Source organism: Phoenix dactylifera, chromosome 10, assembly GCF_051530095.1.
Source record: "Phoenix dactylifera cultivar Ajwa chromosome 10, Ajwa_hap1_PhDact_Kaust_v1.1, whole genome shotgun sequence".
NCBI lineage: Eukaryota > Viridiplantae > Streptophyta > Magnoliopsida > Arecales > Arecaceae > Phoenix > Phoenix dactylifera.
The window spans coordinates 11989234-12005161 of record NC_143199.1 but is presented as its reverse complement, the minus strand read 5'-3'; the positions used below and the strand labels follow the sequence as shown (position 1 = coordinate 12005161).

The 15928-nt window shown below is 43.4% G+C and overlaps 2 protein-coding genes across 3 annotated transcripts; both read right to left on the bottom strand.

The window, feature by feature from the left end:
- Nucleotides 1–679: 679 nt before the first annotated feature.
- Nucleotides 680–2081, bottom strand: LOC120105316 (uncharacterized). The gene is made up of 2 exons (XM_039117663.3): nt 1445–2081; nt 680–1354 (listed from the first exon to the last, which is right to left on the bottom strand). Exons 1-2 carry the CDS (start codon nt 1943–1945, stop codon nt 818–820), a joined length of 1038 nt encoding a protein of 345 aa, XP_038973591.3. The 5' UTR covers nt 1946–2081; the 3' UTR covers nt 680–817.
- Nucleotides 2082–5540: 3459 nt separating this feature from the next.
- On the bottom strand, nt 5541–15514 carry LOC103697629 (two-component response regulator-like PRR95). Of its 2 annotated transcripts, none has more exons than XM_008779537.6 (8): nt 15059–15514; nt 9855–10016; nt 9639–9769; nt 9382–9519; nt 8760–8934; nt 8316–8664; nt 6279–7020; nt 5541–6032 (listed from the first exon to the last, which is right to left on the bottom strand). In XM_008779537.6, exons 1-8 carry the CDS (start codon nt 15276–15278, stop codon nt 5901–5903), a joined length of 2049 nt encoding a protein of 682 aa, XP_008777759.2. In that variant the 5' UTR covers nt 15279–15514; the 3' UTR covers nt 5541–5900. The 2 variants fall into 2 exon arrangements, with proteins under 2 accessions (XP_008777759.2, XP_008777758.2); XM_008779536.6 differs by having other exon boundaries at nt 9382–9522; nt 15059–15421.
- Nucleotides 15515–15928: the final 414 nt, after the last annotated feature.

Genomic DNA, 15928 nt, shown 5'->3' with positions numbered 1-15928 from the left:
ACTATGAAAGCCCTAGCGACAATTCGATTAGCGGCTCGTGCTCCCCTTCGGGGGACGACGCTAATCCTCTTATAAACCTACGGTCCAAAAGCCGAGCTCGAAAAGCTCGGCTAGACCCCCAGGTAGTGGCCTGTGCAAATTTAGCACGGCCCCACTTGGCGGCCAGAGATCCGAACCCGGTGCCTCAAGAATCTAAGAACTAAACTCGGCGACCCCCGCGATCTTCGGATCCGAGCTACAAGACTTGGTGAAATTTCCTAAAATCTAAGCTCGGAGCCCCCCTAGTTAGCGTAATCGGAGTTCGAACACTCAAACAAGTCAGAGGAAAGAAAGGCAAAACACGGCCAAAAAACATGCCTTTATTAATAAGCAGCCCGAAGGCTCGGATACAAAGTCGAGAGTCGGCAAAAGTACCGACCTCGTTCACAAGCAAAAAAGACAAAGGGAGAAAGGTAAACACAGAGAGGTGAAAGGAAATATTTTCATTAATAATAAAACGCCGAAAGGCTAAGTACAAAATTAGAGGACGACTGATCAACAGTTTTGAAGGCCGACCTCTTCTACAATATAAAAAAAAAAAGAAGAAGAAAGAGAGTCTATGCCCTAAGAGGCGGTAGTAGCATTGGCGTCGCCCTCCGGGTCATCTATGGCGACGACCTGGGGGCCTTCAGCGGTCGCGGGCTCGGCGCCTGTGGCGGGGACCTCGGCAGGCACCACAGGAGCATCCCCGGTAACTCCGCGAAGGGAAGCCTCCGTCACAGCCAGCGTCACTGAGTCCGCCTCAGCTTCAGTAGACTCCTCCTCAGGCGCGAGGGCATCAGGAACGTCGTCGTCGGAGCCACAGCCCAACCTCATCCTCGGACGAACCGTGGAGAGGTCGAATTGGGGGCCGAGCCATCTGCCTCCAAAAGTTCTCGAAGCCGCGGAGGAACCCATCCACGGTTTCCTCCTCTAACATGTCGCGGAACTCCTCCGACTCCTTGAAGAGCTCCACGGCATTCTCGGCTCGCTCGAGCGCCTTCTTCTCCCGGGCCTCAAGTTGTTCGATCTTGAGGCGGAAGACCCCGCCCTCGTACTTGAGGCCGGCGATCTCGGACTGGGCCTCCCCCAGTCGCGTCTCAGAGGCGCGCAGGGCCGACTTTGCCAGCGAATGGGCGGCCCTTTCCTCTTCGAGCACCTCGACCAGGGCTAGTCGCCCGGCCTCAGTGGTCTCCCTCCGCGCTTCGGCCTCGGCCAGCGCTGCCTCCAACTCGGCAATCCTTTTTTTAGCCGGCTCCAATTGCCGGCTAACCCGCCGAGTCTCTTCTTGACACCCCTGGGCGATGAACACCAGGGTGTCAACTTCGTGAATATGCTGCAAGAGAAAAAGGGAAAAACAATTATGAGTTGAAAAATGTACAACATGTTCGCCAACGGCCTAAGAAAAATTAGGAAAGTAGCTTACCCGAGCGGTATTGCGGTAGGTACCGTCGACGATCTCTTCCAGCGGCAAGTTCGCGAACTCGGCCCAGTCCGCTGGAAGCATCGCACGCCGAAACACAGCCCGTGCGACCTCGGCGTCATGGATGGCCGAGCTCCCCTCGAGGAGTGGGGATCCCGGCTCGGCCGACTCCTCCCTCGGGGCCCTTGAAGAGCTCGGCTCATCCGAGCTGGGGACCTCGGGGCTCCCGGTCGGCCCAGGCCCCGGGCGTCGTAAAGGAATCGTGGTCGGCCTCCCCCGCTGGGCGACAGGAGCGGGACAGATAGGGGCCGTTGGGCCCGTGTCGCCGGCGTCCCGCGTACGCCCCTGGCAAATTGTGGAGGCCCCCGCCCCCGGGCCTCCCGTCCCGGCCGATGTAGAAGCACCGGCCGACCTCGACTTCTTCCGAGGCTGGGGAATAGCCCCCCCGGCCTCGGCCTCTCGCCTCTTTATCCGAGAGAAGAGGGACGTGTTGCTGGTCGGCATGCGGGGAATATCTGAAACCAAAAATTTTTCCAAGTGTCAGATCAAAGTTAGTGAAAAGAGAAAACAGACAAAAGCAAAGTGATGCGACCACTCTTACCCTCAGGGCGCGCCGAGCTCAAGCCCACGCTCGCCAAGGCGTCCTCCCGTAGGAGCTCGGTCAGGTTGAACCTCTTTCCGAGGGCCCGTAGAGAGTCCAAGACCCTCAGCTCTCTCTCCGAGAGCTCGGAGAGCCTATTGAGAGTCTTCAACCGGGGGTGCCCCCACCTCGGGTTAAACCCCCACGGCTCCTCGGATGCAAGAAAGAAGAATTTCCCCTTCCACTCATGAATAGAGGAAGGGGCGCCCTAGAAGAGTGACATACCACCCCGAAAGGCGAAGTATAGCTACCCTGCATTCGCCGGGTTTTTCTTTAATAAAAAACACCGGCGGAAAACACTCACCGAAATCGAGATCCCGTGCCCAAGGCACAAGGACAAGAACCCGATTATGGTCCTCCACGAGTTCGGAGCAAGCTGCGCTGGAACGAGTTGGTACTCTACCAGCAGGTTGTTCACAAACTCGTGGACAGGGAACCGCAGGCCGGCCCAGAGCGTTTCGCGGTGAACCGCGATCCGACCTGGGGGCGGCCGCGTCACCCTGTCTTCCGGCCCCGCGGTTTCGAGACGAAACCCGGGTTGGAAGAAAAACCGGGAGCGGATCAACTCCAACTCCTCCCTCGACAGACTCGACCCTACTTTCTCTGGACCAGAACCCATCTTACAGAAAAGTGAAATAAGCTAGAGGAAAAGAGAGTGAAGAGGAGGAGGAAGAGGAACCCTAGCTGGTACAGGGTGGGAACCTACGGAAAAGTCGCCGGAAATCGCTCCGGGCACCGTCGGCAAGGTTTGGTCGAAAGGGGGAGCGAAGGAAGAGATGGCAAAGACGAAAGGCGACCAAACGGAATTTTTAGGGCAGGATTCGGGGGGTTTATATAGACTCCCCTAACGGCTCAGATCGGTGGGCTCGGTTCCCACCCCCCGTCTGGATTGCGCCACGTGTCGGCCTCGGAAGCCGAAGCACCGCATTCAATCCAGAGCAATAAGTCGAGTACGAAATCGAAGCACTGTCCCATCGGATCTCACGGCCTCATTATGGGCCCGCGAAGCCGGACCATCTTGAAAAACGAGCGGACGCCACCCCCGCTCTCCCCATTTAATAGGCCTCGGGGACACGTGGAGCGTCGATCTAACCTCCGCCTCCCCAGATCATTATCCTACCAATACGAGATCAGAAACATTCGACCTCGGATCGTGCCACGTATTCATTTTGAGGCACGAAACGACGTACCTACTTAAGAGGGGAGCTCCGGCCACGAAATCGAGGCGCCACCTCATCGGGCCCAGGGACCCTCATCATGAGTTCGCCGTACGAAGCGATCTCGGAGATCCAAAGGGCGCTGTCCCCGTTGCAGCTGCTTCGGGATACCTAAGGGCGCAGACCCCGTTATAAATCCGCCATCTAAAAGCGACCTCGAGGTACCAAAGGGCGCAAACTCCGTCATAAAAGCTCCAAGACACGTAAGGATGCGGACGCGATCCCCTCCGACCTCAATGACCACAAGGACAACTTCTACTTCCCGCGTCCGAGCTTGCAAGCTGCTCGGACTCGGAAGTCGGGGGGTAGTGTTGGGGGAATATAGTTTTCCCCCGGTAATATAGTAACCCCGCCACTGGAAAGCCACATGATCGCCGACCCCGGACGACTGAGGTCGGCGTCCGACCTCAGAACCTCCGACCTGGAGAATTCCCGACCTCGAAGATCTGTCCTCATCGACCACCTACTACGGCCGTACCACCTCAGAGGTCCGGCCGAGGGCCATGTCCTGCCACTGCCCCGGCATTTATTACGCATGACCTCTGCAAATCTCCGGCTTACTCAACAATTAATGTGCACCGCCGGCTTACTCAACAATTAATGCGCACCGCCGGCTTACTCAACAATTAATGCGCATGGCTCCTGTTGTCTACGGACTCATGGCTCTCCACGGCAGATCAGCTCAGCGGAGTCCAATCAACCGTGATAAGTCTCTGACCTCGGCCTCACCTCCGACACCAACGCAATAATTCACCCGATGGCGTGCCGGCTCAGGTCGTACGACGACCTCATTTTCGACATAAACGCTATAATTCGCCCGACTGATTCGCCAGTCCAAGCAACATGCCGAGCCGTACAACGGCTTCGCCCCATCACATCACAGGTACACCAACCCCCCTATAAAAGGGAACCCTTGCTTCTCAGATAGGGGGTTGGACACAGAAAACTCAAAATATATTGCCTTCTTCCTCCTCTTGGCACTGATTGTCCCCCCTCTGACTTAAGCATCGAAGGGCCGGCGCCGGAAGACCCGGCCACCGGCTTTTTTGCAGGCACCCCGACGGAGGACGCCGCCCGCCGACGGACCGCCGCTCCCTCGCATCCACCGCCGCTCCCCCTCCTCGACCGACGATTGCCCCCGGGTCCAATTTCCAGCAACACCTGGAAAACATGTTAAAGGTGAAGTAGATAGATATACCATGATGTCTTCATGTTGCTATTACTGCTTTTGAGGGTTCCACGTGTATCAGAAAACCCTCCAACTCTCACTCTCTCTCGCTCTCTCTGTCTCGGTTTCAAAACAGGCCTGAAGATAGTGGGCGACAAAGAAGCAAGTAGCCCTCCTCGTATATGATGCCAAACTCTAACCTCTCAAACCATAGTGAAGGTGAATCCGAATTCACTTGGTATAACCATCAAAAGCTTGATTCAGTCGGCAAGTTCGCACCTCATCTTCACCTTGGTACAGCTAAACTCTTGTTTGCTGATGAAGAAGACTTGTGCTTCTACCAAAGGAAATAAGGAAGACTTGCTGAATAAAAAATACAAGATTAAAGTAGTTCAGCCACAACAAGCTGTAGCAATCCTCGTAGGACATTTTTTAAAGCAAAATCCTCATAATACTCGAACGATGAGAACAGATCAATATGGTATTTATAACCTCACTCCTGACCCATCAAGGAAAGGAATAGTAAAAAGCCGCCGTTCGCAGTTCCTACCACTTGCAACTAGGGCCATTTGCAAATTTCGCATTCTCAAAACCAAGTCCATTTATCTAGCAAGGGCAACATTAACCGATCTAAGCAGACCCAGCAAAACAACAATAATCCGCTGGCAAGATTCGTGCAAGAATAATATGTACATATGTACTGCGTTGAGTTACTTGGAGGACTGATGCGTTCGATAACGGAGATTCAGGAATGACAGCAAGAAAAAGAAATATACAGCAAGAACTATCCAAAATATAAAAATGGATAAAACCACATCAATAGATGACACCACACAAATATGTTTTCAGGATTGATTTTCTAGAGAAAAAAAACATCTATTGTCTTCAGTAAATACTTATGATGTATAATTAATAAATCATTCAAGAGAAATACAACCTTAATTCCAAGATTGTCTTGCAAAAGAGAAAGGAGCACACAAGAGTATCAGACTAACTTGTTGCAATAAGATAGGAAAATAATAAACAACAAAATACATATTAGAAAGTGGCACACGAAAAGGTATTAGATGCTCATAAGTAAAGCCGACCACCTTTGTACAGAGACAAAAAGCAATCATTGTGGGTATTTTACTCGCAACTCTTTTGCAAATATATACAACATAAGGAAGATATTCAGTGTCTAAAACCAATAGTGAAGGAAAAAAATAGTGTTCAAACATATTCTCACCATTATACAAACTGAGAACTACTTTAGCTGTATTCCACCTGTTAACAAATATAACAAGCTTTAACTAAAAACAAACCTGAATTATAGGAGAAATAGATGCATATAGTGGCACTCCTGCTGGTATGTTTTGTTAATTAGTGCAGCTACATAAGTTAACTATCAATATTAGGTAACCCTGGGTACCAGGACTCCTTCCAATGACACATCTATTCGGTAGCTGGATCACCATGGTAGCAGCCTGCTCCCACAGATTGAAGACCAAGCTGCACTTGACGGACAAATTGTCCCCTAACACGAGGGCGCTGCTCTGCTAGTAGTTTCCTGCTTTGGTACCGAACCTGTGAAGTAACCTTCTTTTAGAGCACAAGCAGAAAAATATAAACAGTACGGAGAGAAACAAGTCACAACAAAAAATAGTTTTCCCCGTGTCTCTTGTATATCAATAATGTAATTCAACTCAAATCCTGGCCTAAACAAAGATGGCTCAGCGTAATGGATCAGTTCTGTCAAAGATCTAGAAGAGACTAAAGCAAAAACTAATGAAGGTTCAAAATATTTTTTAAAAAAATGCAGGTCCATCATACCTTCTTCTCGTAGCATCTGTCCTTCCGTTTCATTCGGAATTTGTTCAAGGCTTCTTCTCTTTGGCTTAACCGATAAAAATCCATTGGCTTAGTCCCTTCATGAGCAATTGTGCCATCATGATTGCCACTCTCTGTCGTGGCCTTGAAATTATTGGATCCGGTAATGTGCCCAATACTTTCATTGCAAGCACTTGCACCTCCATTTCTGCCACCATTACATACACTCCCACTTCCACTCTCAGCTGTAGCTGATGAAACATGTCTCTGTTCATCCAACAGCTCCATAGTTTCTTCCTGCTTTTCTGCAGAATGGTAAGTTGGGTTTCTAGCACTCTGATCATTGGGATGGTCACTGTGCAGAGTTTGTACTCCATGCCACATGGACGGGATGGTACTCCACAAATGATGAGTTGACTGTGGATAATACATGGGTTGCATTACTGGACCATACCCAGCACACAGACTATCAAAAGACATGCCACCCGCTGGAATAGGGAGTGGGACAACTCGAAGGGGAGTGCATCGAACTTCCATTCCATCTTGAGCCGGAAGTCCAACACCAAGGGATTTCTTATCTTCCAAATTTATATTTGATCTCAAGCCATTAAACTGAGAAGCATCGCTAGCATTACTGCATCCTTGATGTGGCCGTGGTTTACATGAAGTACTGTTACATTCCTTGTGTTCAGTGGAAAAGTTCCTTGGTGTTAACGAAGTAGGCACCCCTGTCCTGCTGTGGTACCTATAGGAGATTGTAGGATAGATATCATCACAAATGGATATACTAGATGTCAAACTTAGATTAAACATGACTTTAATTTATTTAATTGATTAATAAGCAATCAACATTGTTTATCTTCTAAAAAAGTAATCCAAAGAATGTTTGGCGGAAAAAAATAAAGCTTGTGGCAAACATAAAAGAAAAATAATTAAAGAATAAAACAGAAGTGACATTGTGCAGTAATTATGATGTACATATTCAATGGTTGACTCTCTCCATCCTTTTCTTTCCAGGAAACAGGAGTTCATAAAAAAGATTAAACCTCTCTGAGTACCTTCATATTCTGACAGTTATCAGCATCTAAACATTATGTTAACACTGCTTCTACTCTAACATCATTCTACTGTCGTCTAGCCCCATAGGCAAGCCACTCAGCTGAACTTGGGAATGCTACTTGGGCTGGTTCAGCTTAGGGGCCAACCAAAACCCACCTGAATGACACAACTATATTAGTTTGTACATAAGAAACCAGCATAGATATCCACTTCTCTTTCCCCTGACCGAAGCAACACTTATCTTCTAATAGTTCTAATCATAAATACCCAATTTTACACTATTTCCTCTCTTCTTCACATAGGTGACACTAATGTAATGAAATTTCCTACAAAAAACTTGAAAACAATTCTTAATACAGAATCTACAAGTCACTCAAAATCTGAGAACTGAAGTAACATACTTTCTTGCCATTCATGTTTTCTTTCATTAAAATCTGTCCTACTGTGATTTCTGGACAGCAAGCGACTTTCTTTTAGAATCCTAAGTCTCTCCCGTTTCATAAAGAACCAAAAAAATAGATATCCGTACACATCATTTAATCATCCTTCAATTGTTCAGAAGATCTTAATGTCCAAAAACTGACTGATTATTACAGGTAATAATGCGAATTCAGCTAATAAGATTAAACAAAAGTGAGCTCAGATGTTGCAGACTTGAATATCATTGACATCATAAAGCTGCTTCTATGCAAATTACCACCAATAATGTGAAGTAAATTTCCAATAGGAAAGCATGACAGCATTTGCAATATTCTACATAGAATTCCTACAAACCTTAACTCGAAACAGTCCTATTCTAGTTAATAAAACAAACACATCAAGCTAATAACATGAACTGCACAGAATTCAAAAATATCTTCTGACTGTGAAATTGTCTGAGAAATAAATAATGCTAAACATTCTTACTGTTGCATTTTTCAGAAAATCTAGCATGTCAAAGTCAACTAATGACTGGAGGCATGCAGAGTAAGAATCACTCACACTGAAAAGGCTGATAAATTTGAATGATTCAATATACTCCATTCATCATTCTCTTGCTTTTCCAGGTAAATATCCTGATACCTTCTCAAAGAAAGCTCCAAATGAGGCATGGGACTTGCCTTGCACATGATTTCATTCTCATGACCATGATTTTCTGCAATGTTTGAGAAGTCATCTCGAGCAGCAGTACCATGCCTTGGTGCATGGATAAGTTGTGGTTGATTAGTCAGATCAACAACTACATTAGAAGGTTGGTCCAGATCAAAGTTTCGGCCATAAGTTTCACTTGTAATATTTTTATTGTTCAGGCATCGTGTTGGGACCGAATCCTCATTCATAGTCACTGCTACTGCACAAGCATGATATTCTAGAATTAGCTCATTTTATTTAAGTAAAATGAAACAATAATTAAATGGAAAATATTCACCAGAATGGAAATAGTACCATTTGATTCACCCTCGTGCATCAGCAATGCACTATCTAAATGAGTTCGTGTTTCACCAATTGGGGCTAGTGAATGCTCCACCAAAGAGATATCCCAGCTATTTTTCTGCTTAAGATCCAGCATATCTTGCATGTGTGCACTCTCAGCTTCCATGTCTGACCTTGTACAAGAGCTCTGCAGAAAAAGTGGCAAATGTACGGTTTCAATGTTAATTGTACAAACAAATCTAAAAGTAAACAACTTTTCAACAATATGTTACTATAATGCTATTCTATCATGAGCAGGATGCTCACCTCTGTTTAAATACCAAAAAAAAAATCTACAGGTATCCAAAAGGAATTACATAATTATCATAATCAAATATACAATTGTCAGACTAAAAAAAAAATAAACACCATATTTGAGGGAGAAACCCTTCATTGGCATCTTGAATGGTAATTTAGCAAATGAAGCAATGGATATGAAATATTTCTCAACAAAAGAGAAGACGAAACAGATAATCGGTCCATTGGAAGCAAATGCTGTCATTTGCATTGTAGGCATGATTTTTATATATCATGCATGAAGAAAGTTAAAAACTATGTTTAAGTTAGTTACATGCTCATATGAGGAAACACTTACTTCAGCATCACTCCCTTTGTCACTGTATTCCCTATATTTCTGCATACAAGCTACATATTCAGTTGAATGGTTGCCATATTCAGGTTCAAATTCACATTTTGCATTTCCATCCTGATGCCCACCATGGCCATGACTTACCTGCTTAAAAGAAATGTGGGAATGCAACACTTAATACATGCATGGAAATTAAAGAGAATGGAATCAAACATAAGATAAAGATTTAGAGAAGATAGTAATAATCAAAGTGTGAGGCTTACAATTTGCCTTCTCCAGACATGCTGCCACAAATTCCTCAACTCATTTTTCCGAATGGGCTTAACGAGGAAGTCTGCTGCACCTTTCAGCATGCATTTGAAAACCATGCTCATTGAATCATGTGAAGACATCACTGCATGAATCAAAAGAACCAGAGTGACATTTCTGAAACAGTAATACAACATCATTATGAAGAAGTAAATAAAAGAATGTCATACTTATGACAGGAATATTCTTGCAGGTCTCGTGGTCCATTATCATTGTAAGAAGGCTAACCCCAGAGATTTTGGGCAATTCCACTTCAGTCAAAACAAGGTCTATATTCTGATGTTTCTCTTTCAGTGTTTCCCATGCCTTTAAGCCATCTGATGCCGCAACAACTGTTAAATAAAAGCCAGAAAAGACTTAAGTACATGAAAAGACTTAACTGAGAAGAGAAACTAATCAAGGAAATAATGCCAAAATTATTTAAGAATTAGAAAAACACTAACAGCAATTGAAATGTAATGGACATGAAAGGAAAATAAACTTTACCTAAACAGATGGAAAAATATACAAGAGGGTAGAAAATAAAAAAGGTTCCTCAAAATGAACAAAGAAAAGAAAAACAAATAATCTAAATTCAATAGTAAATTGCTCATGTAAAGAGAATATTATCACTAACTCTGCAAACATGTCCAGTGTGAGAATATCAGCCCAAAAGCTGAAAGCAGAAATTTGACCAAGCTCAGTGATCACATAACATTTCCCCTCATAGTTCACATGGCAACGGTTGGTCAAGATACAGATTGCTACTGAAATATAGCATAAATTATGGTACAGTTTATTAACAATGCAGAAAGAACCCAACTAGAAAACTTTATTACAAAGAACTATAAAGAATTTCATCTGAACATCCACTATTCTTTTCTTTGGTACCTTACAGACTATGGTATATATAGTAAATAAAGTAGTTTGAGAAAATAAATTAATCCCCAAATGCCTGTGTATCATGAGGTCCCAGATTTTATCTTGTGTTGCATGGATAAAGACATGAGAATTGGATTTAGAGACATGTCCAAGTGTCTATCTCAGGAGCCTATCTCAGCAGAAGGTTAAAAAAAAAAAAAAGGAGAGAGGTATGGAGATACGTAGAAAAGATAAGTTTCATTACGAATGTATATTTAAACAGTATGAAAGAAAATTAAAAGATATTATATGTTAAGATTTTCCAATTTATGTGTTTCTCATCCAGACTATCTAATTAGCTTAAGAACATTTGAAAAATGACATTTTACAAGGTTATTATAAAATTACATTCTTGACCAATCTCAAAAAAAAAAAAAAAAAAAAAAACTCAACCCTGCAATTGTAAAGTATGTTATACATGTCCAAGTGTCTAAGGCATATCTGATTCAGACTGTATTAAAGTAAATAAAATTTTTGAAACACTGGAAGAGGTTCCTAGTGGCTGAAAAAATTAACCGAAGTATCAACAAAGTCCCGTGGTAGGTTCACATCATGATGGAAGCCAGTAACTAAATGCTCACAATCTCGATAGACCATTCCTTGAACCAAAAGCAACCTCGAATAGATGGGGCAATGATTGTTGGTTAAAATTCACAACTAAGTTAAACAACAAAAACATCAATTATGTCGATAAAAATATAAGTAGAACTTCTAAAATATGTTACTACATAACAAAGAAATAGCAAACTCAATGTCTGTAACAATTCCCACTATACATGCTCTTGCAATCAAAGGCGATGTGACCTGGCACCATCTAGGTGAAAAGTCGCATGAGATAAGCTAAACCTGGAAGTGATGAAGGGTATAAGATATAGAATGAAGAAGGCTTGGATATATAAGATGACAAGTATCAAACCCATGCTACACAAAGCCTTGCTTCTGCAAGTAATCGACCATGCTGGGCATCTTGTTGGCCATCTTAAAATCCATTAACACTCCTTCAAGTTCCTTTGGAGTTGGCAACACAAGTTGACAAGATTTGGTACCTAATGAGCAATAATGCATAGAAAAGACATAAAGCTCCAAATTAGAAAATATGGGCAAATGAGTCTAATTTTACAACTTTGAGCTCTTTACATGGCTGAGGACTAAGGAGACCCTTAAAGTCAAGATGACCCTAAGAGATATGCATGGACCCAAATTCTGCTAAACGATAAGCTACACCTAAGAAAACTATGACTTGCATGGACTATCAAATGCCCAAGCAGTTTCCTTTATGCTATACTAGGCAACTTCAGATAAGGGGATCTTCTGATCCCTCCTCAGTCCATTTGAGTTACACTTGGACTGCAGCTAGATGCAGACTTGGTTAGCAACCAATAACTCCCAAACGAGCTTGGAGGGATCAAACACTGGCGTGTCTGATGTCAAACAACTTTTGAGCCTGGCTTGGACTCAAATTGATAGACCAACCACAACAGTTTCTCACTAGCATACGTGCTGGTGTCAAAATCAGATGCCCCATGAAATCATGCATTGCATATCTGATGCTGTGGATCCTACCATCAGATGGTATCTGGTGCTCGTGGCTGCGACGTCGAATTCCCAACCTACTTTATCCCAGCTTCTATGACTTCAATACTGATTTGATTAATTGGGTAGTCATCCAATTAGCTGGGTGAACTCCTAGAGCAGCAGGCATAATTGTTTATGCAAGTCTTCTTAGTGCTACTTGACTGCTTATGCAGCAAACTTGTATGTTTGAAAACATAAATTGAAAACCATCAGAAATAGCCAAGACATTTGATTTGATCATAACCTTCCCATCTACCTGGGTAGCTTTATAAATTATAGAACATCATCAATTCCTCCTTACTTAGAATGGTTGGCACACAACACCATGGCTTAATTCAAATAAAGTCAAAGGTAGCATAAAACGAAAGAAATTTAGAGGTCCTATTATGATTTCCAAAATCAAACCCCAGAATCAGAAAGTATACTACGTGATTATCTAAAGAACATGATTAATGATACAAGTACTGGTCTTATAGGATAATCCTCTTAGCAACTGAGCTCCAGATATATTGAAGTGCAGTACACAAGGACCATAATGTACACCTGAAGTTAATACCATCATAACCAGCCACTACTACAAATCAATTTTCATAATAATCTTCTTATCACTCTTGAGCATTCTGGACTGTAGACAGCTAAATTCTTATTGTTCTGTTGAACCCATGTTAACTTGCATGCCCATTCTGTTGTTAACTTCAAACATTCAGTATTAGTATTTTCACATGAGCTATATATAATCCTAAGGGTAATTCCCAAAACCCCCCCCAAAAAAAAAAAAAAAAAAATCATCCTCACAACTTTTTAAATATTTTTAAGATTCGCTTGTACTTTTTTTTTTTTCAGACCCTTTATCGTGAACTCAAGCCTGTTTTTTAACAGTATATCTGAACTTTAATATGGGTAATTTATCAATCTATTCTCTACTAGGGTACAATACCTACAAATTCTGCCTGTTACATTGAGCTGGGTATGAGTGCAGGGTGAAGATATGGCCACTTACCTGATCCTTTCATTCTCTAAGAATTTTCTCCTGTGGACCCATACCCAGATGTCGTGCCCCTACTCGAGCCCAAGTGTCAGGTGCAGGGACATTTGGGTAAATCAAAGTCTCCAGGTAACAATATTAAGATAGAAATAAAAAGTTTACTCGAAAAAAAAAAGGGAATAAGAAGATATCTTACTTAGCCAATCATAAGTGTCCAGTTACATCCAGCAGCAGTTATTGTACAAAAGCTGTCAGTTATATGCTGCAATAGGTATATTACTGAAACTACTCTATGCTATGATTAAGTTTCACCTCAAGACAATTGTAAGAAGCTTCCATGATCAGAAATTAATTTAGTACACGATCCTAAGTGTACAGACTTCCAGACACAAAAAAGATAAAACAATAACCACCTCAACTTGGTCATAGAATTAGGTTTTCCATGAATGCAAAATATAAAATGCCTTCTATTATAAAATTAGAACTGAAGTGAGATGAGCATGGAAAGATCACTTGACTCCAAAAGCAAAACCACCATAATCACCATCTGTTAAATCTATATAAACTGTTTATAACCATCAGGCCTTTCCATAAGTAGCAGTGAATATTTAAAATTACCAAAATCCTTTCGCTATACTAAATTTGTCTGAATCCTCTATTCATCCATCCTCCCAACAGAATGGCATTCAAGTCTCAGGATGATCTATTTTCATTTAATACTTGACGCAATGGTAGGTTGCTCCATTATGACCTGGTTTTCATGGCTTTGTAACATGGAAACAGCCTCTCCTAGATCCTACAATGGGAGGAGTTTGGTGCATGGGACCGCCCTTTTATTTTCCTTTAATAGCACCGAACCCTTAACATAGAAACATTATGTAAAAAATATAAGTAAAGACACTTTAGCATCCAATTTAGATTCTTCCTATCACCCATGAGCAAGTCAGCAAAAAAATAGCTTAAAATTTGTTGGATTCTAAGGGTCAATCAAAGTCTTACTATCAGAGCCACTTAAGTTCAACAAATGATCCATTAGGAGCTTTCATTTCTATTATTCCCCAACAAGTGAAACTTTATGGTATATGGGCTCACTTAAACTTTGGGGCCTGAAACTAAGTACTCGTTGCTGGTCACCAAGCTTCTATGTGGAAAAAAATAAAATAGTAATGTTGTTAACAATGATAAAGCTCCAAATCAAGCATGTATATCTATTAACTTGTCATCACATAGCTGTTGCAGAATCTAAAACCAACCGACAATTACAGAAGAAGGCCTCAATCCCAGTGGAGGCATACAACAACTGATCACTTCTAAGTTTATCTTGTTTTCTCTGGACCATAATCTAACATAGATCTTTCTCTTTCCAGTGCTCCACGCCATCTAAATCCTACAAACCACCTCCAAAACGCATTCGTTTACCAAGAGATTACAAAATGAATAATAAAAAAAAAAAATCCAAGGAAAAGGGAATGTGAAGATCATCTAATTTAAATGAGGCCACCAATAAGCCACATGCTGTAATAAAACCTTCCAAAGAATTCCCATAAAAAGAAAATCTTGCAACTGCTTATGAGTACTCCACATGATTGAATATTCACCAACAGATAAAGAACAAACAAATAGGCACAGTCAAATCCAGATAATTATTACTATTTAAAAAAAAAATGGGGGGAGTGTCGAATCGGAAACAGAGTAGGATGCAAGGAAAAACGTTAATTATTTCACCCAAAATTCTAAGCACGAGATATCAAGGAACCAGCATTCTGACACTTCATAACAATTCTCCAATGCATCACTGAAACCCAAAGCCAAACAGAACCCGAGAAGGACTAAGAAGACACAAATCCTGTATAGATAGAAAAAAAGAGGAAGCCTAAAAATTTTACTTTTGGGGAGAGGAATCAAAGAACAGACCTCTGTAGCTACACTTTCTCAGCAGCGCAGCGATGATATGCCGGGTGGAGTCGTCCCCCTCCACAAGCAGCACCCTCACCGACATCCTCCGCAGAAACCTCTCCCATCTCACGACCCCCGTCTCCCCTTCTCCCTCCTCTCCTCCCCCCTTCTTCTCCTCCTCTGCCATCACCACAATCTCCTCCCTCTCCTCCCCTTCTCTCCTCCACATTTCCTCCATTAACCCTCTCGCACAAATCTCTCTTTCTCGCTTCTTGAGCTCTCGTCGACGGTTTTAGCCTTGGTGCCACAAAATATCTCCGCGCACCCCCCGATGGCGTGAGCGCCACGTCAACAGACCCCAAGGCTCGCCGCCTTTGACGTGGCCCGCCCCTGGTCACTGGTCGGGACAATATCTCCCGCGTCGGATTCGGGCTCCGATTCGCGTCGGCGAAGCAAGAGGGGATATTTTGGTCCGCAGTCCACGTGGGAGATCGAGAACAAAAGAGAGGGGATCCACTGGTGAGGAGTTCGCCACGTGGGTGGTGGAGAAATCATGGTGGAGTTTGTGGCTGTGGATGGGAGCCGGGTAGTTCTATATACACCCCCCCTATTGCTCAGGACACCCCCAAAAACCAAAAAAAAAATACCCAAACTAACCTTTAGTGTAATTACCATATTGCCCTTGAAATTTTCTCATACACCCCCTCTTCCTCCTCCTCCGTTTCGTTTTGAAAAGAAAAAAAAAAACACCCCTCAAACCCCCCTTAAACCCCTCCTCCCCCGTTCCCCCTTCTCCCTCTCGTCGCCGGCATTCTCCCGATCTCCGACCACCTCGCCGGCTTCTCCCGGAACCACCTCGCCGGCTTCTCCCGAAATTTTTTTTTTTTC